At 35.0% G+C, this 26682-nt stretch overlaps 1 protein-coding gene across 2 annotated transcripts in view; it reads right to left on the bottom strand.

Annotated features, from left to right (window-relative positions):
- Positions 1-3388: 3388 nt before the first annotated feature.
- Positions 3389-26682, bottom strand: part of ITGAV (integrin subunit alpha V) — an 87866-nt gene continuing 64572 nt past the window's right edge. For both annotated transcript variants that reach the window (XM_054562597.1, XM_054562598.1), the window contains exons 18-30: positions 23080-23217; positions 18165-18232; positions 17344-17491; positions 16725-16817; positions 14446-14525; positions 14011-14091; positions 13396-13501; positions 12617-12775; positions 11876-11989; positions 8120-8233; positions 7911-8018; positions 7205-7327; positions 3389-6970 (exon numbers count right to left, since the gene is read on the bottom strand). In XM_054562597.1, coding sequence (XP_054418572.1) covers positions 6875-6970; positions 7205-7327; positions 7911-8018; positions 8120-8233; positions 11876-11989; positions 12617-12775; positions 13396-13501; positions 14011-14091; positions 14446-14525; positions 16725-16817; positions 17344-17491; positions 18165-18232; positions 23080-23217 — 1428 coding nt within the window. In that variant the 3' untranslated portion in view covers positions 3389-6874. The remainder of the gene's footprint in view (positions 6971-7204; positions 7328-7910; positions 8019-8119; positions 8234-11875; positions 11990-12616; positions 12776-13395; positions 13502-14010; positions 14092-14445; positions 14526-16724; positions 16818-17343; positions 17492-18164; positions 18233-23079; positions 23218-26682) is intronic.

Here is a 26682-nt window from a genome sequence, read left to right as displayed (position 1 = left end):
GGAATAGAGTCAGGTTCCTCTGGTCACATTTTCATCAACCCATCACTACATAACCTTGCTGTGTATGTGTTTCTGTTTAAAGACACCTTACTTATACATTTTTGGTTCATGCACATTGAGCTCACAGCCAACAACACTGCAACTCATGCCTGAAAGCAGCTTATCTAGTACGCGTTTGCTCCGTAAGGCACGTGACGGCCTTCCTGAGCTTAGGAACATCAGACACCACTTCAGCACTATAAAATTAGGGGTCATTTTAAACAACAAAATCACCAACTGGATATACAAAACTGGGAAAAAAAACCGTCATTAAATAGACCATCAAAAGGACACGTATCTCCAGTGACAGCTGAAAGAGCTTCACCTTGTTTGAACTCAGCTGGAGATGTGCATGTTGGCAATGCAAATTTTTCACTGCTCTGCACTTTTCCAGGAATAACTGTGAAAGTACTGATTTGAGGGTTACAAATATATTTTAGCAAATAGGCAAATTCAGAAATATGGAATCATGAATAACGATGATCAGCTTCATATATGTGTATACGTGTGTGTGTTATACATGGTAAGAAAAATGGGATAAAATCTTTTGGTATAGGTAAGAGACTGGACAAATTATTATAGGGAAGCCAAATAATTCTGCAAAAAAAATTTAATGCCATCAAGAATTAAGAAAGAATCCACCCCTGCAGTTTCAGGCTCCAGGCCTGTGCCAATGCTAGGCTGGCTCCACACCCCTCCCCCAAAAGGCCCCAGGCTCCAGGTCAACCCTCATGGTCCCAAACTTCAGGGCTGCCCATACACAAGAACTGCCCCTGTGGCTTTAGGCTCCAGGCCCAACCCAACGCCAGACCAGCACCCACAGATCCAGATTCCAGGGAACCCGGGGCCAAGGGCTGCCTCTGTGGACTCAGGGTCCAGACCATCCCTCACCACCAACATCTGCAAATCAATCAGTGTGAAATACCACATTAACAAAACAAAGGATAAAAATCGTATGATCATCTCAAGCATTGAAAACACATTTGACAAAATTCAACACCCTTTAATGATTTAAAAAAAAACCCCTCAATAAATTAGGTATGAAAGGAATGTACCTCAACAGAATGAAGGCCAAATATGAGAAATACACAGCTAACATCATACTCAACTGTGAAAGCTGAAAGCATTTCTTCTAACATCAGAAACAAGACAAAGATGCCCACTCCTGCCACTTCGATTAAATATAGTACTAGAGTCCTAGCCAATGCAATTAGGAAAGAGAGGAGGAGGAAGAAGAGGATGGAAAGGGGCAGGGAAAGGGGGGGGGGCAGGGGAAGAAGAAGGGGAAGGGCGTCAAAATCAGAGAGAAAGAAGTATTATAAAACTGTATTGTAGATGACATGACCTTACAGATAGAAAATCTTAACTGATTCTACCAAAACTGCCAGAACTAATCAACAAATCGAGAAGAATTGCAGGATACAAAATGAACATACAAAATTAGTTGTTTTTACACACTAACAATGAACTATGTGAAAAAGAAATTAAGAAAATCCTGTTTACAATAACATTAAAAGGAAAACCTTAGGGGAATGATCTGTACACTGAAAACTATAAAACACTGATGAAAGTAATTAAAGAAGACACAAATAAATGGAAAAACATCTCTTGTTCATGGATTGGAAGAATGAATATTGTTAAAATGCCCATATTCCCCAAAGCTATCTATAGATTCAATGAAATTCCTATAAAAATTCCAATGGCATTTTTCACAGAAATAGAAAAAAAGCAATCCTAAAGTTCATACAATCCACAAATCAATGTGAGTAGGCAAAGAAATCTTAAAAAGAACAAAGCTGGAAATAGTATACCACTGGATTTCAAAATATAATACAAAGCTTTAGTAGTCAAAACAGTATAGTAATGATACAAAAATAAGCATATAGACTAATGGAACAGAATAGGGAACCCAGAAATTCATCCACACATTTATGGTCAACTGATCTTTGGTAGCCACTGGAGATCCACAAGTCTCATGCGAATATTACATCAGCAGAAACACTGCTAGTTTGGTATATAACAGAGTACAAAAAGAAAAATCATATTGGACCCACAAAATTTTACTATGACTCAGCTGCAAACATGTGCTCTGTCATGGGTGAAAAAAGGATGACTCGGTGTGGAGCCATGAGCCACAGAAAATTATTCACAGAACTATTTGAAACCAAATGGAGTGTGCCCAGCTGGATTTTAATATGGTTTGGGATCAGTGACTATTTTTCCCTCTTTACATCAGAACGTCTGTAATTGTTACCATCTGCCGGTCCAGCCATGTTATATTGGGAGCAGATAACTTGTCTCTGTAGTTTCACAGCTCCACATGTAGAGAGGAACTGTGCCCCAGGAGAGATCATAACCCAAGCTTTACCCAAACCTAATTTGGATGATGAGATTTAGGACAGTCAAGTTGAGGGGACAAACCTTCTGACTTGTGGTTTTCAGCAGTTTGACCATGATGTGCACAGGTAATATATTTTTGTGGTTGTCCTGTTTGGAGTTCACTGAGCTTCCAAATTGTAGGTTGCTATCTTGGATCAATTTGGAAGCTTTTTGGCTTCCAATATTTTGTCTGACCCATTTTCTCTCTCCTAAGACTCCTTCCCTACCTAGTTAGATTATCCCATGGGTCATTAAGACTATTTTTTTAAACTTATTTAAACCTCATTTTTATTATGAAATGTATGATACCAGAGACTGTGTAAAACATATAGATTTAAAGAGTAACTAAAAAAAAAACTACATGCCCAGTAGCTTGAGAATTTATTGTACTTTTTCCCATTACCTTTTATCCTCCTTATACACTCTTCTACCTCCACCCCCCTACCCGCAGTCACCACCCTGCTGTCTGTGTCCATGAGTCCTTTTAATTTTTGCTCAATCGCTCCGCCCCCAACCCAGAGCTGTCAGCTTGCTCTCTATTTTACCCTTTACAACAGCATGGATGGGCCCAGAGAGCATTATGCTAAGTGAAATAAGCCAGTCAGAGAAAGACAAACACCGTACAATTTCACTCTTATGTGGAATCTAATGAACAAACTGAGCTAACAAACAAAATAGAGACAGACTCAGAGACTGATTATTTTTTAATTCCTTCCCCGCCCCGTCCCTCGTCCCTCCCTCTCCTCTGTGCTTCAGTTTGGGTGAATCCTATTGATCTATCGAACACAATTCTTTTTGTGTTACCTTTTTTTCAAATAACACTCCTAAGAATTCAGACATTTAAGGAGATGTGCCATCTCACTAAGGTCAACTTTTTGGTGCATTATGGTTTGCTCATGTGAATTATAAACAAAACAAAACAAAACAAAACAAAACATCGTATAAGGTAATCATGGTCTATACACAAAAGTGGCACCATATGCTCAAGTTTATTGTACAGTCACAAGTTACACATTGGACACTAAGAAGAACATCATCACCAGTTTTCACAAATTCAGATCAAGTTAGCAAATGACATGTTACAGAACACACTCATTTTCTCACCCAATGTGGGTGATCACAAAAGAAGCTAAATAAAGAAAATCTATGTTACTTAGGTAGCAAACTAATTTGATATACACAGTTTCTAAGTTACTTTAAGAGATTTCAAAGTGTTTCAAAATTAGTAGGGAATAGATCATGTCCAGCCTGAAATAAAATGTAGGATGTACCTTTTAGGAGTAAATAACTTCAATTGTATGTCCATAGTACAATAGAATCACTCCTTCCTGCTAACAAAATATTAATAAATCTCAATTTAGATTAGTTTACTAAATTAATAATGCCTTGGAAATTATCTGGGTTTGATTACATTGTTATATTGCACTTGAGAACAATGACAACAAAAATGAAAGACTAGGTATCTCTCCAAGGAAATTCATTAAGTATCAGGAATTACAATGAAATACAAGGATTCATTCATGCTTCACGTCCATAGGGTCATCATTCCAACTAGCCTACCAACAAGCTAAAGGGATAACTCTCCAAAACACTGAGTATGAAGCCATTTCATTCACCATTTTGATCCTATATTCAGTGTTCAAATTTTATATTTTTTTCTTATTTATCAAACTACTACATAAACAGGCTATCCAAGAGTACAAACAAGGTGATACTGAGATAAGCAATGGTCATACACAGGTGTTCAAGACGGACTCAGCCTTCACCATGTTTGGCACTACATTCTGCAACATAGGGATGTCTACCGACTTACAAATTCTGTTTGCTGATCTCATACACTATACTTCTGCCATGTAAATCTCTTTCTTAGGGTCATGATTCACTATTAAAAAAACCTTCTTCAGCCCTCTTAAAAAAGCCAGCATAGTCTCTTTTCCTGATACTTAAATTTTCTCTTTATATAAATATAAGGGTTAATGAGTATTTACTATGACTAAGTAGTTTCATAACACAGGTATAATCGTGGCACTTCAGAATTAAGAACTCAATCAGGATTATAATAATTATGAGAGAAAGTTAAAGGAAAGAATGTCTCACACAAATGTTTTTCAAAATATCAATTCTGAAATAAATGCCTAGATAAGAAATCAACATTATCAATATTTCTTACCAATGTCAAATGCTTTAAATATTCTCTACCTCACTTCTGTGTTCTTAAACTGAATCACATTTTAAGAATTTTATACTCAAAACAGATATTAATTTGCAATAGATCACACAACAGTATTTAAAATATTTGAAAATTAAAAGCTTTTATAGGATTACTTTTTTGACATTTCAACCAAATATATTCACATGCTACGTTAGGGTAAAAAAATCCAAACATTTTCCTCAAAGAGTAGGCTTTTAAATGTATACTTCTACCATGTGATTTTTTTAGAGATATAAATTTTTTCATTAAAAACATTATTGCCTAAAGCTACAATTCATAAAGGCAATTTAAAACATCATGTTAAATTCCAATGAAAACATCCTTCAATTTCCTATACAAGATTATACCTTGAAATAAAGGCCATAAAGGAATAGATTGTGCAAAAGCAAACACAAACCTTTTTTTTTGAAGAGTTAGTTTCTATCCAATATGAATTTTCAGGAATGGCTGTTAGTACACGGGAAAACAGGTAACATGAAAGTTGTTCTAGAACAACTTAGTGACTGTCTGGTGGCAAGCCCTAGGATAGAAATATTTTTTTTCCTTAAAAACATTTTAAACTTATTGGTTATTGCATATGACTATGATCTCTTAAGCTAGTAATAAAATCTACGTTATAAAATCTATTAATTTTGAAATTCACTAAAGCTAAATACAGGGTCTTGTCAATGTTCTAATTTGTATAACTCACCTACATGTGCCTCTATTTCATGACTACAGCCACTTGTGTGGGGAATTATAAGACATGGCACGTTAAATTTCAATTATTTAAGGGAAATATGTATCATTGACTAATGAAGACAGAAGTTAAAAAGCTATTAAACTCTCAGTTTTTAATGTAAAACATGGTGTAATTGCACAAAAATAGTTATAATTAATAGTCATCCCTAGGCTTTGAAGAACTGTGAATAAATCACATATTCCTCTAAAAATTCATCATCCTACAGACATATAAAACTACAACTTGCCACCTGTGCAGCTTTTATTAAAAAAGTCTTAGAAAAAATTTATGGTAATAAACCTAGGAAACTTTTAAATGTTTCCAATAACTTGAATTGCTTATAAAAGTACCTTTTAAAAAATTATTTTGATAGCTGAGACTGGTTTTACACATTACACCTCGCTCAGAATGAGGTAATATCCATGTACGTAGGTAGCATTATGCTATTGCTACTTTAAGAATTTCAATTCCAAGCATTTCTCATAGGGTTGAGGAGTTGGATGCAGGTTCCTGAAATTGTAAGGATTCCTCAGTGATCTTGACCTGTCCTCAGTAACAGTTTTGGAACTATATTTTTTTTAAAAAAACATATATAGGAAGAAAATAAATTAACCCCAACTAAAACCTCTAATCTATATTAATAAGCAATTCTATCAAAGAAATACAAACATAGTTTTTTAAATTATGTTTTTTAAAAAATTATAAATGGCCAGACTAATACAATGGAATAAATGTACTTTGGAAATGTATTTTCAACTCCATATGGCTTTAAGCATCATGATGTTTAGCTGAAATTAAGCTAAAAGAGGCATTTCTGATTTAAGAACTAATTTTTAGTATAGGCTGACTAAGGATTTGGAATACAGCTTAAACTTAAATAATTAAATGTAATAAATGGATTGTGGATTAAATAAATAAAAATTTAATAACATGTACCCAAATATCATATTAAAACAAAATACTATACCTATCTATTACAGGAGAGAATTTTGGTGGACTCAGTATTTTTTCAGTTTACCATATAGGTAATATTGAAATCCAAGTTTATGGAGCTATAAAGTCTTTAGTAACTTGAAAACTCAACTGTAGTGTAATATGTAGTATTAAGTACCTGTACAAAAGATGTGGATGCTAAAGTCCAAAGATGAATTGCTTTAGAACGATAACAATAACAACAACAAACAAGATTCAACATACAAACCAGAAACAGTAATTATAGGAGGTACTATTTTACACAAAGCAGTAATTCAGGCACTACCTGTCTTCTGTACATTAAAGAACTAACACTTCAAATTTTATTATGTAAATACCTAAAAACACAAGTCAGTGGATGTGTATTAAATATATGTCTGAACTTATTTCTAAAGAAGAAACTGACAGATATTGCTCTCTTTTTGTGGTTAATACCAATGGGCACCGTCAGCAGTAAAATCTTGGAATTTCAGTCCTCATGAAGGAAACTGAAATCTATGACGTTGGTAATTCTAATGGGTCAGGACGTAACATAACTTAAAAAGTCACAGTTAAGTTTCCGAGTTTCCTTCACCGTTTTCATGAGGTTGAAGCTGTTCCCTTTCTTGTTCTTCTTGAGGTGGTCGAACACGTTTAAAAAAGCCCATCTGTCAGTTGAAGAAAAACTAACATTATTACCTTATCAGTGAAGAATATTAAAAAGACTCTAAGTGAGTATATTACCACCAAGAAAATGTCTTCCTTCAAATAGTATGTGATGCTCATCATGCATCATCATCAAAGAACCCTTTCCTCCTTCCCTTCCTCCTCCTTTCTCACCCTCCCTTCCCCAACTTTCCTGCTTACTCCTCCCTCCCTCTCTTCCTATATCCATTACTTACCCTGTGCATCACAAACACCAAAACAGCCAATAACAACAATCCTGCTAGAACTGCTAAAATTATTACCCACACAGGCACGGGCATGGGTGCGGGCTGAATGCCCCAGGTGACATTAGTGGTAACCTGTCAGGGGAAATGGTTTTTACATTTTAAAAATAGTTCAGTGACTTATTCAACAACTATCTGAATACCTACTACTTTTTATTTTAGTGGCTATTACATTATTTCCTTTTTCTTGCATTTATTATTACATATCTGGCTTGATAGTAGACACATACACACGTAAAACTCCCAACAACAGGTGAACTTCTGGTCCCCTGTGAAATGATTTTCATATAATTCAGTCTAGTTTATGATGTGCTGGTCCAATTTTTAGTCCTCCAATTAAAGATCTTTAAAATGCCTTCACTTCTTGCAGCCTATTTCCAACTTTTTAACCTTCTGAGAAGAAATTTCCAAAAATTTCCTACATGAAATTCAGTAAATACTAAGGATCTCTTATGTAGGACAAGATGCTAAAGTAAAAGGTCTTTCTTTAATAATTCTGGGATGAGGGAGTAAAATATGAAGTTATAATCCTGTCAAATAACTCTTTCTTACTTTAAATTATCAAAATAGTTAAACTGCCATTATTTAAAATAAATTAAAAGTATCTATGACATTACAGTGAGTACACTTATTCCATTTCTCCAAATCAATGACTTACTAATGTGGAGTTAAAGATATCCTCAATTGGAAGGTTCTTATAAGGAAACTCGATGACATTAAATGAAGCAGATGACTTCAGAGAGTATGAATGATTCTGGTTTTCCTTCTGTATGGGAGTAACAATAAAATGATTTCCTAAATGTAAGGCTTTTTTTACTTCTTTGAAAAAAAGGCTAAGTTTGCTAAATGCTTCCTCTGACCACTTACATTCACAAAGGTCTCGGTCCACAGCAGGGACTTTACATAAAGGATCGCACTCTTCCCTCTGTCCAGTCGCCCAACCTGGCAGACGATCTTCAAGCATTCAGCAATCCCACAGCCCTGCCAAAACATGGGATTTACTTACAAGAAAAGGTCCTTCTGTCACCTCTTCAACATTTGAAAATCAGACGTTTTACTCATTTCATGTGAAGGCCAAAGAGATGACCCAGATTCTTTTGCCTTGTGGAAATAATGTTTAAAAGGAACAGGCTTATATTAAAGTCAGTGAATGATTTTTGCTATAAATGAGTTGGTTTTAATGTAATTTGTTATGCAAGAGTAAAATCTGTAATGTTAAAGATTTATTTTGATGGCTGGAACTCAACAGTCTTCTGAGAATCTATTAGATTCTCAACATTCTGGGCAAACCCTGAGCATGATGATTTCAGTAAAACATAAAAATCAGACTATAATCAGACAGAAAAACAGTGAATCTTTACCAGTTATGCCATGTAAAAACCAATTATGGCATGGTGATGGTCTTTGCTACACTCAGTGTGTTTTATCAGTAACTTGAAGGCAGGCAGGCAAAGTTAACAAATATTCACATCTATGTGCTGGCTAAACTGCATTAGACATGTCACATGCATATTCCTCCCAACAATGCCATCTAGTAAGTGGCACCCCCAGTTGGTGACCAGGAGTAGAAGCAAGCTTTCTTGATCGATAAAGGGCATCTATGAAAAGTCCACAGCTAACATTATACTTAATAGTGAAACAATGGATACTTTCCCCTTAAGATGAGGAACAAGACAAAGATGCCCACTCGCACTTTCATTCAACATTGTTCAAAAGGTTCTAGCCAGTGCGGTAATGCAAGAAAAAAAAAACACACTAAATAAAAGGTATCCAGACTGGAAAGGAAAAAATAAAGCTCTCTCTATTCACAGGTGACAGAATCTTATATATATAAAACACTATAGAATCCACAACAAAACTATTAGAGCTAGTAAGTGCAGAAAATGTACAGAATACAAGATTAATATACAAATGAATTTCTATAGCACTAAAAAATCTGAAAATGAAATTAATTTAAATTAATTGAAATAAAGTAATCTATTTAAAATAGCATGAAAAATAATAAAATATGTAAAGTAATTTAATTAAGGCAGTACAAGACTCCCTGAAGGTGGGGGAGAATGGGTAGCTTCACAGGCACAGTATTTTGAAGTGATGAAATGTTCTAGAATTGGAGAATGATGGTGGTTGCACAATGTGAATATACTAAAAGTCACTAAACTGTACACTTTTTAGAAATGGTTAAAATGGTAACTTTTATGTTATGTAAGTTTTATCTCAATTTTTTCAAAATGTAATTCCGTAGGAGGACAGGGAGTACAGGGTCAAGAGTGAGGTGGGGGTAGAAAGTAATTTCTCTTTCATGTGGGTCGGTCAGGAATGTCCTGCTGTCCTGTCAGTGAAGGACAGCACACGAAGATGGGGAAGGAGGCCACAGGGGTATCCAGAGGAAGAGCATTCCAGACAGATGGGAGAAAAATTTTCAAATCCTGGAGGGAGAAACATGCTTGGGCTGCCTGTCCAATGAAAGACAAGACAGTCAAAATGGGAGGAGCAGAGTAAGAAGAGGAAATGCAAGCCTGCCGCATAAGAGCCTATTATATCACCTTGGGCTTAAAGGCTTTGCAGGTTCTGGGGTTCTGAGAGAGATGGGAAGGCACTGAGGTGCTGTGATCTGACCTATGGCTTCTGTGGGGCAAACAAACTGTAGTGGGGAAGAGGGCAAAATAGGGAATCCAACTAGAGGCTGGGAAATAGTCCGAGGGAGAGAGGGTGGTGACCTGCTAGGCAGTGGTAGAACTGGTGAAAGGGGCCAGATTCTCGAAGTTTTGAAAGTAAATATTGATAGAATTTGCTGACACATAGAACGTGAGATTTAAGAGAAAGACAGGAATCAAGTATGATGCCCAACTTTTGGACAGAGAATGAACTTGATATTACTAGACTGTGGAACACTATAGAAAGAGCAGAGTTGGGAAAAGTCAAGGTTATATTCTTAGAATTAAGTTTAAGATTCCTATTAACTATTAAGAGGAATTCTAGTAAGAGGTTGAAAAATGAAATCTGGGGTTCAATGCAGAGGATCAGGTTGGAAATATAAATCAAGGTCATCCACACAGAGATGGTATTTACAGAAAGAGTGCATGAGATCATCTAGTGTGGCACTGTATGACAGAACTTTCTACAATGATGAGATCATCAGTATTTAGATATCTGTATTTCCAAAGTAGGAGCCACTAGCCACAGGTGGCTACTGATCCCCTGAAATGTGGCTGGCGTCTCTAATACTGGACAGCACAGGTCTAATGAATAAATGCAGGTAGTGCTGATAAAAAATGTGAGCCCTGAAATACTTTAGAGTTTAAAGGTCTAGAAATGGAGATTAAGAAGTAACCAGTTACAGGAGACAGAGAGCCAGAAGACAGTAGTGTTCTAGAAGTGAATGAGGAGCGCTTCCCAAAGGAAGAAGTGATTTATTGTGCAGAATCACTATGCAGCTGATCTTCAAAGAACTAAAGAAGGACCACGGAATTTGCTAATGTGGGAGTAAGTGGTGATTGCTAATGAACATAAACACTATACCAGATTCTCTGTAAGCTGATGGTTTGCAGAACAATTAAATTTCAAAAACTTAACTGATAAGCTACTTTATAACATTATTATCATTATATAGGCTGACTCAACAAAAGTTAATCATATACATATGTGCATATATGTGCAGCAACAAATGATTGAAATAGACAAAATCCTAAGTATCCCAAAAACACCAATCAGAAAAAATATATGCACTCTATGTTCACAGCAGTGCTATTTACAATTACCAAGATCTGGAAACAGCCCATGTGTCCATCAGCAGGTAAGTGAATAAAAAAAGCTATGGTACATTTACACAATGGAATACTACATGGCTATAAAAAAGAAGGAACGCTTACCCTTTGCAACAGCATGGATGGACCTGAAGATTATTATACTAAGCGAAATAAGCTAGTCAGAGAAAGACAAATACCATATAATCTCATTTATATGTGGAATCTAATGAATGAAATAAAGTGATAAACAAAATAGAAACAGAGGCATGGAGACATGGAACAGCCTGACAGATCTCAGAGGGGAGAGAGGTGGAAGGACTGGGCTGAAAGAAGGTAAAGAGATTAGCCGAAGAACACAGATGCACGACAGACACACACACAGGCAACCGTGGGATGACAGCCAGAGGGAAGGGGAGGCGGGGCCTCGTTGAAGGTGAGGAAAGGGGAGCGGAATGGGGGACATTTGTAATAGTGTTAACAATAAAAAAATAATAAAATGAAAAAAGTTAATCATAATGCGAATTATTCTTATAAAATATTTTTGTTGAGATCTCTGGGATTTTCCTGCATGACTGCATTGAAGACTCAAAGATTAAGGTGAGACCAGGAAAGAGGCCAATTAAAGGAGTACAGTCAGAACAAAAAGTTGGATCATAAAATATTTTTATTACCAATCTACAAAGATAGATCATTTGAAGAAAATCTGACATTAATTTGTCTAGCAACAAGAAAAGTGAAGAGAACTGAATGGTATAAAAATATATGTAGCTCTTTCCAGCACAGCTGTTGTTATTTTTGAAATGTACTTTGGCATCAGTTCTATAATCACATATTTTTAAATGTTTAAAGTGCTTGTTGTCAAAGTGGCACTTACCAAAGTGTGAACACCTCCTTCACTCTGGGTGAGATCCCGCTTAGTGACGAGATGGTTCCGGCCACCTTGCCCAGAAAGGGTGTCGTTCTTCTCTGTTGTTTGTGAATTTGAAACCTAGGGTTACATTAATAAACTGGTGGTAAATAATAACAGAAAACATTTTACACTGACATTTTCACATAAACTGTTATAAGTAATTCAAGCACATTGACTTAAAAAAGTTGATATGACAGAAAATCCATTACTTAATATTTGTGGTAAAAAGCAGAGAAAATAAATATGACCCCTGAATATGTTAAAAAAAAAAGTTACGTATGCCTAGCCATGATTTTTCTCCCCTTGCACAGTCTAGAGAAGAAATTGATAAAACACATTGAAAGAGCCTGAAATTTCACAGGGTACATCTGTGAGAAATGTCAATCATGAGTATATATTTTTAATTTTGTTTACTTAACTTTCCTTAGTGCAAATTCAGAAATATATGTGCTAGGATGAAGATGACTACATCCAAAACTACACAGAATCCCACTGAACACCACATAAATATATGGTTCACCAGGACTTCACAGAATCAATCCTTACTCAGTATACAAATAAACAATTTAATCCTCAGTGTACCAGTTACAAATAAAATATTTTGCAGAATGAGTTTATGAATTAAAATAGTCGTTTCATTTCATACATTTCTTTTATCAGTTTAGAAAAAAATATCATAATGAAGAGCTGCAATTAAGCCATTACCTTAATTCTCAAAGGGTTGATCTCCACATCTGAAGTGCAGTTCATTGGCCCATCAATATCATACTGGAGGATGTACAACAAAGTGCTATTGTTGTATTTGTAAGGCCACTGAAGATTCAGCATTGCCTTGCTGAAGGAACTTGGACCATTGTTTCTCAGCTGATGAGAAAAAGAAAATGTAAATACTTTGGGCAAAAATCTATTTTATAATCCTTCCCCTATATCAACTTTAGGAATCATTAGCAACAGTATCTGAAACAGCAGAGTTTCCATAGTTACTCTGATATTACAACATGACTATTACTATGCCAAAGTGATCAAACTCAGTATTTGCCTCAAGGGTAGGGCAGTATGTGTTAGGGTGAAAGTATAAACAAAAGAAGAAAATATGAGAAAGTTATTGATGAAAGACGGCAGAGAAAATTTTCTTCCTATAGAAACAAAATTTTGATGATATGCTATACGTGTCTTCAGTTTTTAGTCAGAACTGCGAAATGTCCATGTGAAAACACTCAATGATCTATTGCTTTTATTCAAGTAGAACTAATTGATTTTAAACAATTTGGGTGAACTGCTTTCTTTAACCTCTTGAAGTTACCTGTCTAATAAAAATGAACTTAAACATAATCGGGGAAAAAGTCAAAGAACTGTCTGGTACATACTTAAACTATGCATAGCTTACATAAAAATTCAATAGACTTGTCTTTTAAAAGTAGCCTATCTGCTCCTCTCTTTGTTGGCTTTCTACCAGGTATCAGTTAAAGCTAGCAACTGCAAACCTCATAGATGTGCTGAATAACTGGCCCGACGTCTTCTTCAGTCTCAGGGTTCTCCTTGTGCTCCCAATTTGGAATCGGAAGAAAGATGTGATCAGGACTTGAGACTCTAAACAATGACCAAAGAAAACGTACCATGAATATCAAAATGCTACAGTCAGTTCCTTTTCTAAAAAAAGTACCTAGATAAAGTACCCTGTATCTAAATGAGTAAAAGCAGAACTAATTTAAAAAAATTTAAAAAGCCCTAGATAGTTAAAAGAAAAAGCCTACACGTGTGTGTATATACATACACGACAACTCTTTATCAATAATCTAACGTAACAGGCGAATTGACGTCAGTTTGCATAGAATTTCAATACACTTATTTTGCTCCTGCTGTACCAGGTATAGTTTATTTCCAGAGGATAACCAAATAAATACTTGGGACTTTGAAAAAAAAACCTTGAAACTTCTTTCTATAGAAGCTATAGCTCTAGTAAAACCATCACACGAAACATGGAGTGCCTACTATCCAAAAGTAGCTAGGGGGCGTAGTACATACTTTTAAAAAGTAACTACTTTTTAAAGTAATTTAAATCATGAGAATGAGATACTCCACCCAGTAATCATACTGACCCTCTTATCTCAACAGCAGCTAAAACAGCAAGGTCAACTCTATAAGATACAATTGGGCTTACTTTGTCAAAAAGATTGGAGCTGAAAAAGAAAAAAAATATATTTAGGAATGAATTGAACATAATCATCAAAATTACATAGAGGCAAATGTAGGTGACACTAAAACAAATTAAAAGCAACAAAGAAAGAAATAAATAAAATAATTATTTCCATTAGCATTTAATTCCAAGAAGATGGTCAAGTTTTACTTAACTTTAAAGTTTGTTTTATAAACTCAAAATGACAAAATTATTCTTATGATATAAACAATGACTTAAAGCTGGTATAATCAAGTACTGAAATTTTAGTCTATCTTATTCCATTTAAAAATAATTACATATTTATAACAAATATTTCCTCAATAGTTATTATAAATTAAAAAGGTTGTTTTTATACCTTTGGATTTGTAAATCAAATTTCACAGAGGTATCCATCTCTGATTGCTGGTGCACACTGAAACGGAGACCAGCTAAGAGCTGAAGGAAGAGGAAGAGACAGTAATGCTAGTTAAAACAGTATCTAATTAGTGACATTTCAGATGCAATGTCCAAATAAAAAGAATGTCCTAAAACAGCATTCTTCTGAGCTTACAATAAACTTAAAATATTCTAACAAAGATAATTAAATCTGGTCTTTCTATCCAATCTCTTTTAAGATACCTGGACCAATGTATAATGGAGTCTATTTAACAGCAGTTATTAATTATATCTCCTTATAATATTATCTTTCACAAAAAAGCAAAAGTACATGTTTGTTGAGTCAATGAAATCAAACAATTACACACAATGATTTGGCTACAAGAAGCCAACATCTGCACTTGTGTTAATGGACGAGGAAGGAAGAAATGGATGGTGTAGAAGAGTAAGAGAACATGGCTGACGAAGGCATAAACAGGACCAGAACCAGGATTTCTTTCTACCACTCACAACTCCGTCAACACCAAGCATCCTAACTTCTACAGGTGGAAAACTGTTATTTTAAAGAGAACAACTGAGTTACAAGATAAGAGAAAGCAGGCTTTTGGGATCTTATTCATATGAAATACATGAAAAGGCATTTCTGGGGACTTCAAACTGCCTCCCACTTTACAAACCCTGGAGCTGGCCATTTGAAATAAACTGGAATTATCCATAAAAAATGAGTTATGAGTGGAAAAGCTGGAGAGAATAAGAATATGAAAAAATTAAAAATATGTTCAACTTGTTAATGAAACATTGTGTTAAATATATGTGGAAAAATGCAATTCTAGGAACTCTGCTCAAGCTATATTACCTAAGAGCTCATACATCTAGAAGTAATGACTTTTAATGAAAAATATACTTAAAGAAATGTGGAATATTTCATTTTTATTTGAAATGTATTTGACATATAACATTGTATAAGTTTAGGGCATAGAACATGATTTGCTACATTTATAAATTGTAATATGATGGCTGTTGTAATGATAGCACCTCTATCATGGCACATAATTATCACTTCTTTTTTGTGGTTGCAATAATTAAGATCTAGTCTCCACAAGTTTGATGATTATAATATAATATTATTACCTATATTCAGTATTGTGCATTAGATCTCTAGGACTTAATACTAATTGCACGTTTGTATCCTTTAACCCCATTTACTAGGAGAAATGGTATTTAAGAGTAAATATGGAATATTTAGCCCCATATTAACACAGATCTTCAAATTACCAGTATCTAGGTCTACTGAAAAAAGTAACACAAAACAATCTGCCATTTTTCCTTGACACCAGGAATTCTACAAAGTATACAAGGGGGGACAAAAGTAGGTTTACAGTTGTGAGTACACAAAACACTGAGTTTATTCTTGTATTATTATTTATTAATTATTATACTTTTCTATACAAATACCTGTAAGCCTACTTTTGCCCCAGCCTGTACTTTGTTTAATTTTTGGAGGGCTGGGGAAGTGTCTCACTGAGTGCTTCTCTCGGACTCCTGGGCTAACTTCCCCACAACCCGAAGGGAAGCCTGATTCATACAACTGCTCCCTGATCCTGTTTGGGACACCCATAAAGATTTCAAGTTAAAGAGAAATTCTATCTCATCTAAGAATGAAAGTCTTGGTATCTGTCAGAGTAGCTTTGAGGATTCATGAAAGCATTAGTTTAAAATATCAAAGTTACGACTTCAGTCCTTACACCATGTTTTCATCCATTTACCAAAATGAAGGGGGTATAAAGACCAGTTTATTGAATACATGTTAATAACAAAACCCATTATTTTAGGGTTTTAGTCAAAACTAAACAAAACGCTGCTAATCATTGCACTTTAAAGTTAAAACCAATTTAAAGTTACTGTTTTGAAGTGTTTATTTTAAAAAATTACATGGACAAATCCAGAGAAAAATGTGCTTACTTTCTTTAGAAGATTAAAAAAAAAATCTATTTAATTAAAATGTCTTACTTCACCCTGTCTGGTGTGGCTCAGTGGATGGAGCATCAGCCTATGAACCAAAGGGTCAGCAGTCTGATTCCCGGTCAGGGCCCACCCCCGGGTTGCAGGCCAGGTCCCCAGTTGGGGGCATGCAAGAAGCAACCAGCCATAATGTTTCTCTCACACATCGATGTTTCCTTATCTCTCCTTTTGTCTTTCTCCCTTCCTTGCCCTCTCTCTAAAAATAAATAAAATCTTTTTAAAAATAAAATGTCTTACTTGAGTTCCAGCCTTCATTGGGTTTCCTAGGTCACAAACCACCTGGCGGGTTTGGTTTTCTGTCTTAAATGCACAGGAAAGTCTTGCTAATGCCTTTGAGAGACAAAAAGGATTAAAAGGAAAATAAATTAATTACAAAAAATAAATAAAGCAGAAGCCATAAGACTAAAATGTTCCTAGACAACATCATGCAGTTGGATATTTAAGTTTCTTGTTTTACAAAGTACATACATCTATTTGAGCAAATGGCAGGTGGGATAAGGTAGAAGCCAGAATTGTGTACGATTGCACATATAAATGTAGAAGTATTTCTGAAAGATCCCTTGAGGACTCAGATACATAACCATATTACCTCTGACAAATATTTTGACGGACAGGCTTAGACGCTTTATCTATCTGGTCTTGTTTTAAGCACTTAGCTAGCAATTTTAAAAATGTCATTATCAACGCATTATCCAAAGTATTAGGCTTGAAAGGAATTATGTAAGATAGGCCCTCTCTTGTCCAGCAATTCAGCCTTAGGAGGAATGGCTAAGCTTGCTCTAAATAGGGAACTAGTTCATTAATGTTAATGAGACCTATGAGTGCATTTCGATTTTTAAAGAGGCAGTTTGCTTACTTCACTGTTGCGCACAACCCCGATGAAATCAGCCTGAGGTGGGATGGAGACGATGAGCTCAGCTTCATAGGCACCTTCTCCTTGGTTCTGAGCCTTAACAATCAATGTCAGAGGGTTGTCATCCCCAACATAGATCTTCTTTTGATCTCTACAAGTTAATACAAATCTAGTCAATGAAAAAAGGACTGCATGGGGATGTTGCTTTGAACAGCATGACTGTTCAAAGAAACGAGATAAATACACAGATAGCACTGACATGTTCAACAGCGTCTCAAGATATTTTAAGACTACTTCACAGCTCAATAGAAAACTGGAAATAGCACACTTGGTGCAAATCCAATGCTTCTCTAAGTGAAAGAAAAGGCTGATGCCACTGGTGTATCACTATCATTCATATCTATTTCTAAAGTAATTTTATATTTCTTTGTATATACTTATTCTTTGATTTTTTTCCAAAAAACTGAATTAATCATTTGTCTTAATTCCCTCAAAATTCTTTGTAATTTATGTACGATATAAATGGTAATCAGATTCCTTTAGTTAGGAGTATATCAATAATGAAATGTATCTTTAATAGGATATGATTTTTTTTGTAACACTACTCAGTGAAGAATGGAAATAGGTCTGTCAACCTACACAATTAATGAAAACACAGTACATTTTCTAAAGCTGAATATTGATAGTTTTACTATTATAAAAAAGCATGCATTATACTCTAATATAACAATTCTCCTTGAGATATACTATTACTTTGAGTACAAAAATAAACTCTTCCAGTTAAATTTCTTATTATACCACTTATTATTTGGAGCAAACCTTACCTATCTACAGAAACTTCCAGTTTGGGTTTGCAGACATTGTCTTCACCACAGTCAAGGAGAATATGAGCCTAGGAAAGAAAAGCAATTTATTTTTCCTACATGAAAAAAATACCAATACATGTCACACGCAAAGTATATCAAATATATGTGAAGCATGTGAATATACATATGTACACATGCATATATTTATATAAATTCATCAACTTATTTGCATCCCTAAAGGGAAAAGGAATCATGGCTACTTACTTTTAAACAGGTCAGTATACAATCAAGAATGATAAGGAAGAAATAGACTCATAGGACAGAACAGAATTAGTTGGAACTTTTTAGTTCTATCTCAAAGTAAGCTGTTATGATTTTGGAATGAAGTGTCATGTAGAAGAGAAAGTAACAGTCAAGAAATGAGGGTTCAGCTGCTGCTAAGCTAAGTTGTGTGATCCTGGGCAACATAAACTCCCTTCTAGAGTTTCTCGTGACAAACTACACCTCTTGCCAACATTTTGTGGAAACATGGCTGCAAAGTTTAAGAGCAGAAAGAGCTGTGGATATATAACAATTCTGATAGGCAAATGAAAGGGAACAGAAACTGGGCAAAATGAATCCAGCATATGCAAGGCCACATGGAAAGAGACGAAGGAAAAAGATCTAGACTCATTCAAGTTAGCCTATCCAAAAGAGGGGAAGTAAGCAAAAATCTGAATTTCTCCATGAGAACATGCCAGCTGAGCAGCGTGGAAAACCCGAAAGAGAGAAATAGTGGAAAAAAGCAGAAGAGATTGAGGAGGACTTGAAAGAAGGAATATAAAAATTGATAAAAGAGAAAAAAATGAAGACATTTTTGGTTTGTTTACTGTTAACACCCAAAGGGTTTCAGGTCCAAAGGCAGATGGAAAGAAAAAGATTTAAACAGGAAAAATAATGAAAGGCTTCCTTAGAAAAGAAAAAAGAAAAAACGATGACTGTATGCTTTCAAGTCACCACAAGGGATATGCAGATTAAAATTATATTATATTATGATAGATGCCCTGGCTGGTATGGTTCAGTGGATTGAGCACCGACCTGCGAACCAAAGGGTCACTGGCTCGATTCCCAGTCAGGGCACATGCCTGGGTTGCAGGCCAGGTCCCCAGTAAGGGGCATGCGAGAAGCAACCACACATTGATGTTTCCCTCCCTCTCTTGCTCCCTCCCTTCCCCTCTTTGTGAAAATAAATAAATATTTTTTTAAAAAATTACACGATAGACAACCTAAATATAAATTTAATTGGGGATGAAACCCAATAATAAGAGGTCTGTCCAGAAGGTATCCAGTCATATAATATGAAAAATATTATACATTTATTGAAGAAGATACAAGATACAAGAGACACTGTACATAGGATAATGATGGCTCCGTTCCCGTCAAAGTAGGCACCTTGGGACCTCATACAATTCTCCCAATGGTCATCAACTACGCTGTCATATTTTCCTGAATCTCATCAACGGTCTAAAATCTCTTCCCTTTCAAAGGTGATTTTAGTTTTGGGAAAAGCCAGAAGTCACAAGGCACCACATCTGGGCTGTGAAGGGGCTGAGTCACCTGGGTGATCTGACGTTTCACCAAAGAACTCTGCAGAGGATGTGATGCACGTTGTTGTGATGAAGTTGCCTATCACCAGTTGCCCACAGCTGTGGCTTTCTAAAGCATCTGAACAGTTTCTATGGAGGGCTGTCCAAGCTTAAAGCAAAATCTGATACAGAGTCATTGCTCTACTCAGTCATTCTGAACACAACAGCCACAGAGTACACATGCTCGCTCAATGACACCTACCACCTCCGCTGACTAGGACACTGAAGTTGTCATTTGTTCACTCATGCACATTCCAGTCCACTCTCCTTGGCTGCCAGGTTATATTGATGTAGCACAAACCATTCTAGTTATATTAACAATGACTGGACTTTTTCCAGACAGCCCTCAAATATGTAAACTAATTCAATAACCTAGACATAAGCAGTTTCTATGTACTTCAAGGAGAAGGGTGAGGGGCAGGACCATGAGAAGAACTTCATGGTGATTACATAAGTCACATCAAATACAATCACTGCTAAATTTAATTCAGAAATAAAGTGTGGATTTTGCAGATAATAAATTAATAGTGATGTGGTATATATTAAGGAACTTAGAATTATCAGCATTTCAGGTTTGGAATAATAAATATGTATAAAATATTATTAAACTATGGTCCAGGAATATTTGGCTATCCCTCTACACTGAAGAAAAGGGACTTAGCTGCCACTGGTGCACCTAAAGTATTAAAATACGCTATTAGGAAAGACAATTTCAGAAATGGAAGCATAGAGCAATGTCTTTCATTTACAGAGAACTAGTTTTCTACAGTTATATACTTAACATCTTGCAGAGACTAAGAACTTAATACACATTTGAATAAATACCCAAAGGGTGCGAGAAAAAAGCTAACCTCTCTGCAGAAAGCACTAAATCTCTAACTTCAAAATATTAGGATGCAAAAAGTGAAACTCTAGTGCTACCCTGGCCAATACAATAGCCACTAGTGGCTTTGGAGCACTTAAAATGTGCCTTGTGTGACTAAGAAATTTATTTTTAAACTTTAATTTTAACTGATTTAAATTAAAAACTGACACTTGATTCTGTTATTAAAAAACTTCTAGTATTTTTAGAACAACTTGAGTATGTGAATCTACTTTTTTCAACTACAAATTATATGAATTCTAAATACAGAAAAACTGTGATGAACGTTTAGCATTTGAATTGAGGTGTGCTGTAAGTGTGTAATACACTCTGGACTTGGAAGATAGTAAAAAAAATAGAATGTAAAATATTTCACTGAAAATTGTTCAACTGATTACATATTCAAATGATAATATTTTGGATACTGTCATAGACTGTTTTGTGTTTCCCCCAAATTTGTATGTTGAAGTCCAGAATGTGACTTATATTTAGAAATGTGGGCTTTAAAAGAGGTAATTAAGTTAAATGACATCACTGGGGTGAGACCTGACCCAATACAACTGGTGTTTTATGAGGAGACTGGGACACAGACACACACAGGGGGACAAGCATGTGAAGACACAGGGAGAAGGTGGCCCTCTGCAAGCCAAGAGGAGAGGCTTAGGAGAAACCAACCCTGCCCACTCCTTGATCTTGGACTTCAAGCCTCCAGAAGTGTGAGAAAATTTCTCATGTTGACGCCACCCATTCTGTAGTTCTTTTCTTTTCTTTTTTTTTGACAGTCCTAGCAAACTAATACAGATGTATCATTAATATTAATTTTGCCTGTTTTCTACCTTCTAAAAAAATGTTGCTGACTGGTCAACTTAAAATTACAAATGTGGCTCATGTTATCTTTCTATTGCACAGCAGGACTCTATAGACAGTGCAATAAACAAGTCTGTAATATGACCAGTAGAATAAAGGATGCATTTTAAAAATAAGTAAATAATAAGAATGGCGGGTGAGTAATTAACATAGAAATGAGAGTAAACAGTAAAGGTCCAAATGCAGAAGGAAAAAACGCTTAAATGTAAATAACGTTATTGTTGAAACAAATGAAGGACACAAAGAAAAAAGAACATCCAGATAATTAAGAACAAGAGCAAGAGGAGGGAAAAAGGAAACTAAATATTATTAGTTAGTCTCTCAGAGGATTTCGAAAGTTAGCCTGCTTACTCTATTACTTGGCTTCAAAACTGTATTGGTATTAAAGAGATTGTTGTTCTCAGTAAGTTAATCAAATGTAATGTTAATACTGATTTTCAAAAATTCTAAAACTCTAAAAAGATAATAATTATGATCCCAGATCAAAACACATAATGTAAAAGTACAAGTGACAATTAACTTTTTAAAAAATATAAAATTGGCCCTGGCTGGTGTGGCTCAGTGGATTTAGAGCTGGCCTGCACACTGAAAGGCTGCCAGTTTGATTCCCAGTCAGGGCACATGACTGAGTTATGGTCCAGCTCCCCAGTTGGGGGTGTGTGAGAAGTAACAGATCCATGTCTCTCTCACACATTGATGTTTCTCTCCCTCCCTTCCCCTCTCTCGAAAAATAAATATAGACTTTTAAGAAAAAAGTATAAAATTGAGTGAGAGACTCTTAGAAGCATAAGATAATATTGTGGATCAACTAAAAATAAAAAATATAAAGAATATGAACTCACCACTATGTTTAAAAGTTTTATATAAATGGGTAATAGAAAATGGCACATACATCCTAATTATTGGCAAAATAAAATATAAAATACACTGTTAAAATATACAAATCATGGAAACCTTTAAAATGTATTTTAATTTCCTTATACAACTACCAAATATGGTTTCCTCAAATCACAAAGAGTGTTAGATAAAGAAGAAATAACAACCAAAATTCAGCATACAGCATTCTATAAGAGAAAAAATAGTAATCTAAAAATGTGAACATGTAATAAAAAAGAAGACGGAGAAATAGGAAATATAATCACAATATTTGAATATATAGGTTTAACATAAAATTTTCTAAAAATATTTTAATACAGTCTTTATCAAATTTTATTGCCTTATTTTGGTTTTATGAAAATAATTTATGTACTATGAATGTGTATGTCTTTTTTTATGATTAAAATGTAAATCAAAGGTATGACAGATATAAAACTTGTTTAGCAAAATACTAAAGTACTATATAAATTGGCATTCTGTTGTTTTCCTTGAATTATTTAACCCTTTTATGTGATCCCATCTTTCCATATTAATGTCGAAGCAGCTTTAAATATCTCTAACCTAAAAGTCCAGATTCCTTTTCCACTGATTTCTTTGACTGAAATCCCATTATAAAAGCGTTCTTTATATTTTAAAATATGAATTCCAACACCATAAAAAAATTAAAGTATAAAATAAATGATAAATTGAGAGAGTACAGTACCTGTCGACTGACGTTGGCAGGAGTGAACTGGTTAAGAATGGGCTGCAAACCTGTTGCGTCAGCAGCCGTTCTATAATCCAACCGATATTCCATAAAAATAGTTATTGGGGTGAGTTTGTCTCTAAATTCAGATTCATCCTAGAAATTAAAAAGCTTCAAATGAATGATGATGTCAACCTATGACATCAAACTATCTGAAGAAACAGCTGTTATTCATCTTGATCCAATACTACCAAAACCTTCTGTACACTTACATAAGACTACAGTGTCCAAAAAGATTATTATTCATTGAGAACACTTAATCAACTGGTGTTTTATAATGTAATATTTTATTCACATGAAAATATAGGAGGCACGTTAATAAAATGAGCACCCAAAAGCACGGTCAGTATTACAACTGGAACATCACTGATACCATTTAAGTTACCCATGAGCCCCTTTCTGTTTCCACCCCTCCTCTGCTGTTCTTATCTGATGGAATCACTATCCTGAATTTGGCCACTCTCTTGCTTGCTTTCAGCAGTTTTCTTCTAGTTAGTGTGTATGTCTCTAAACAATGTGTTCATTAGTTTGCTTTTCCTGTTTAAAATGAGATCATATATATTCTTTTGTGATTTGCTTCCTTCTGTTCAATACTCTGGTTAAGATCCATCCATGCTGTTGCATGCAGCTGAGGTTAAGTTTTACCATTGAGTAATATTTCATCACATAATAAATCCAAAATTTATTTGTCCATTCTCCTCCAAAGGTTACTTGGACTGTTTAGTGCTCTTTGTTTTTGCCGTTACCAAAAAAAAAAAAAAGAAAGAAAATGTTGTGATGATTCTTCTACATAGCAACAAGCAGTCTGTCAGATCTATGTCATATTACTTTCCAGTCTTCAAAACAATTTACACTGCCATCAGCAATGTGTAAGAATTCTCATTAATTCACATCTTCGCCAATTGACAGGTATTGGCAGATTTTGTTTGAATGAAAGATGATTACTTCTTCATAATTATAACTTCAGGTATTTGTCTTCCTTAAATTATGAAGTTATTTATTCAAAAGCTTTTTCTACACTTAAGATAGACATGTTCTTTTCTATTAAGTTACTCTGTTACCCCACCCTAGGATAAATCAAAATTAGTATATTTGTCTTTTTAATAAACTGCTAGAATTTCATTTAGTAATTTTGCATCTATATCTTTGTGTAAGACTGGCATGAAATTTTGTTCCATCTTTTATCTGTAGTTTTCAATGCCTAAATTTTGTAGCTTTTCCCTGTTTCTCAGTCTTTCAGTTAAATAGCATTTATGTCTACGCATTTACCTTTACATTCTGCTAAACTGTGACAACCCACACACATTCTTTTCCTTTTCTTTTTTATATATATTGAATGTATTGGGGCGACACTGGCTAATAAATTTATAAAGCTTTCAGGTGTACAATTCATAGTATACCTGAATTCATCACCCCAAGCCTCCTTCTATCACCATTTCCCCCCTTTACCCTCTTCTACCTCCCCCCAACCTCTTTTTCTCTGGTAATCACCGTACTGTTGTGTCTATGAGGTTCTTTTCCTTAATCTCTTCATCTTTTTCAGCAAGCACCCCAAACCCTCCTCTGACAGCTGTCCGTCTGTTCTCTGTATCTGTGAGCCTGTTTCAATAGTTATTTTATTAGATTCCAAATTATGAGTGAAATCGTATGGTACTGTCTTTCTTTGACTGGCTTATTTTACTTATCATAACACTCTCCAGGTGCATCCAGGCTGTCCCTGAAGGTGAGATTGCTTTCTTTTTTATGGTCACATAGTATTCCAAGGCGTAAAATTAACACAGCTTTTTCATCCACTCATCTATGGATCGGCACTTAGGCTACTCTAAATCTTAGCTATTGTAAATAATGCTGCAATAAACATAGGAGTGCATATATTCTTCTGAGTGTTTCCAGTTTCTTCAGATATATTCCCAAAAGTAGAATCACTTGATCGTAAGGCAGTTCCAATTTTAATTTTTAGAGGTAACTCAATACTGCTTTCCACAATGGCTGCACCCATCTGCATTCCCACCAACAGTGCATGAAGGTTCCCTTTACTCTGCATCCTTGCCTGCACTTGTTGCTGATTTATTGATGATAGCCATCTGACAGGTGTGAGCTGGTATCTCATTGTGGTTCTAATTTGCACTTCTCTGATGATTAGTGACATTGGGCATCTTTTCATATGTCTATTAGCTATCTGTATGTCCTATTTGGGAGTGTCTATTTAGGTCCTTTGTCCATTTTTTAATTGGATTGTTTGCTTTTCCACTGTTCAGTTTTATAAGTTCTTTATAAATTTTGGATATTAACCCCTTACCAGATATATCATTGGCAAATATGTTCTCCTATTCAGTGGGTTGTCTTTTCATTTTGTTCATGGTTTCCTTTGCTGTGCAAAAACTTCGTAGTTTGATGCACTGTCATTTGTTTATTTTTTGTTTCTGTTGCTTGAGGAGATACATCAAACGTGTGTGTGCGTGTGCGTACATATATATCTAAGAAACAAGTCCTAAATTGTACTGCCTATGTTTCCTTCTAAAATTTTTATGGTTTTAAGCCTAACATTTAAGTCTTTAATCCATTTTGAGTTTATTCTTATGTATGGTGTAAGGTGGTATAGTGCCATTTTCCTGCATGTATCTGTCCAATTTTCCCAACACCATGTATTGAATAGACTTTTACTCCATTATATGTTTTTAGCTCTTTTGTCAAATACTAACAGACTATAAAGGCATAAGTTCATTTCTGGGCTCCTTATTCTGTCCCATTAATCTAAATGTCTCTTTTTTATGCTACTACAATGCTATTTTGATTACTATGGCTTTATCATACAGTTTTATATCAGCTAGCATGATTCCTCCAACTTTGTTCTTTCTCATAATTGCTGTTGTTATTTGGGGTCTTTTGTCATTCCATGTAAATTTTTGGATTGTTTGTTCTAGTTCTGTGAAATATTCCATTTTTTGTCTTGATAGAGACTGCACTGAACCGTTAGATTACTTTTGGTAGTATGGACATTTTAATGATGTTAATTCTTCCTATCCGTGATCATGATAAATGTTTTCCCTTGTTTGTATCTTCTTCTATTACTTTCTTCAGTGTCTTACAGTTTCCCGAGTGCAGGTCTTTTACATCCTCAGTTAAATTTATTCCTAGGTTTTTTTATTTTGTGTGTAATTGTAAATGAGATTGTTTCCTTAGTTTCCCTTTCTGATATTTCATGATTAGTATATAAAAATGCAACTGATTTCTGGATATTTATTTAGTATCCCTCTCCTATAAATAAATTCATCTATCTGTTCCAGAACTTTTTGATAGAATCCTTTAAGGTTTTCTAAATACAGTATCATGCCTTCCACAAATAATGAGTCATGCTTCTTTCCGATTCAGAGGCCTTTTATCTCTTCTTCTTGTCAGGTTGCTGTGGCTACAAATGTGCTGAGTAAAAGCAGTGAAAGCAGACATCCCGGTCTTGATCTTGATCTTAAAGGAAACTAGATACTTTTATGGTTTCTATGTCCTTTTCCAGGCTGCTACAGTTCTGAGTTCCTTGAACTGTGTGTCTCATAAATTGCTTGC

Source organism: Pteronotus mesoamericanus, unplaced genomic scaffold (genome assembly GCF_021234165.1).
Source record: "Pteronotus mesoamericanus isolate MK-2021 breed Mesoamerican mustached bat unplaced genomic scaffold, CSHL_Meso_final scaffold_651, whole genome shotgun sequence".
Lineage (NCBI taxonomy): Eukaryota > Metazoa > Chordata > Mammalia > Chiroptera > Mormoopidae > Pteronotus > Pteronotus mesoamericanus.
Note: the sequence above shows the minus strand (reverse complement) of the source record. Positions and strands in the feature narration are given on the sequence as shown.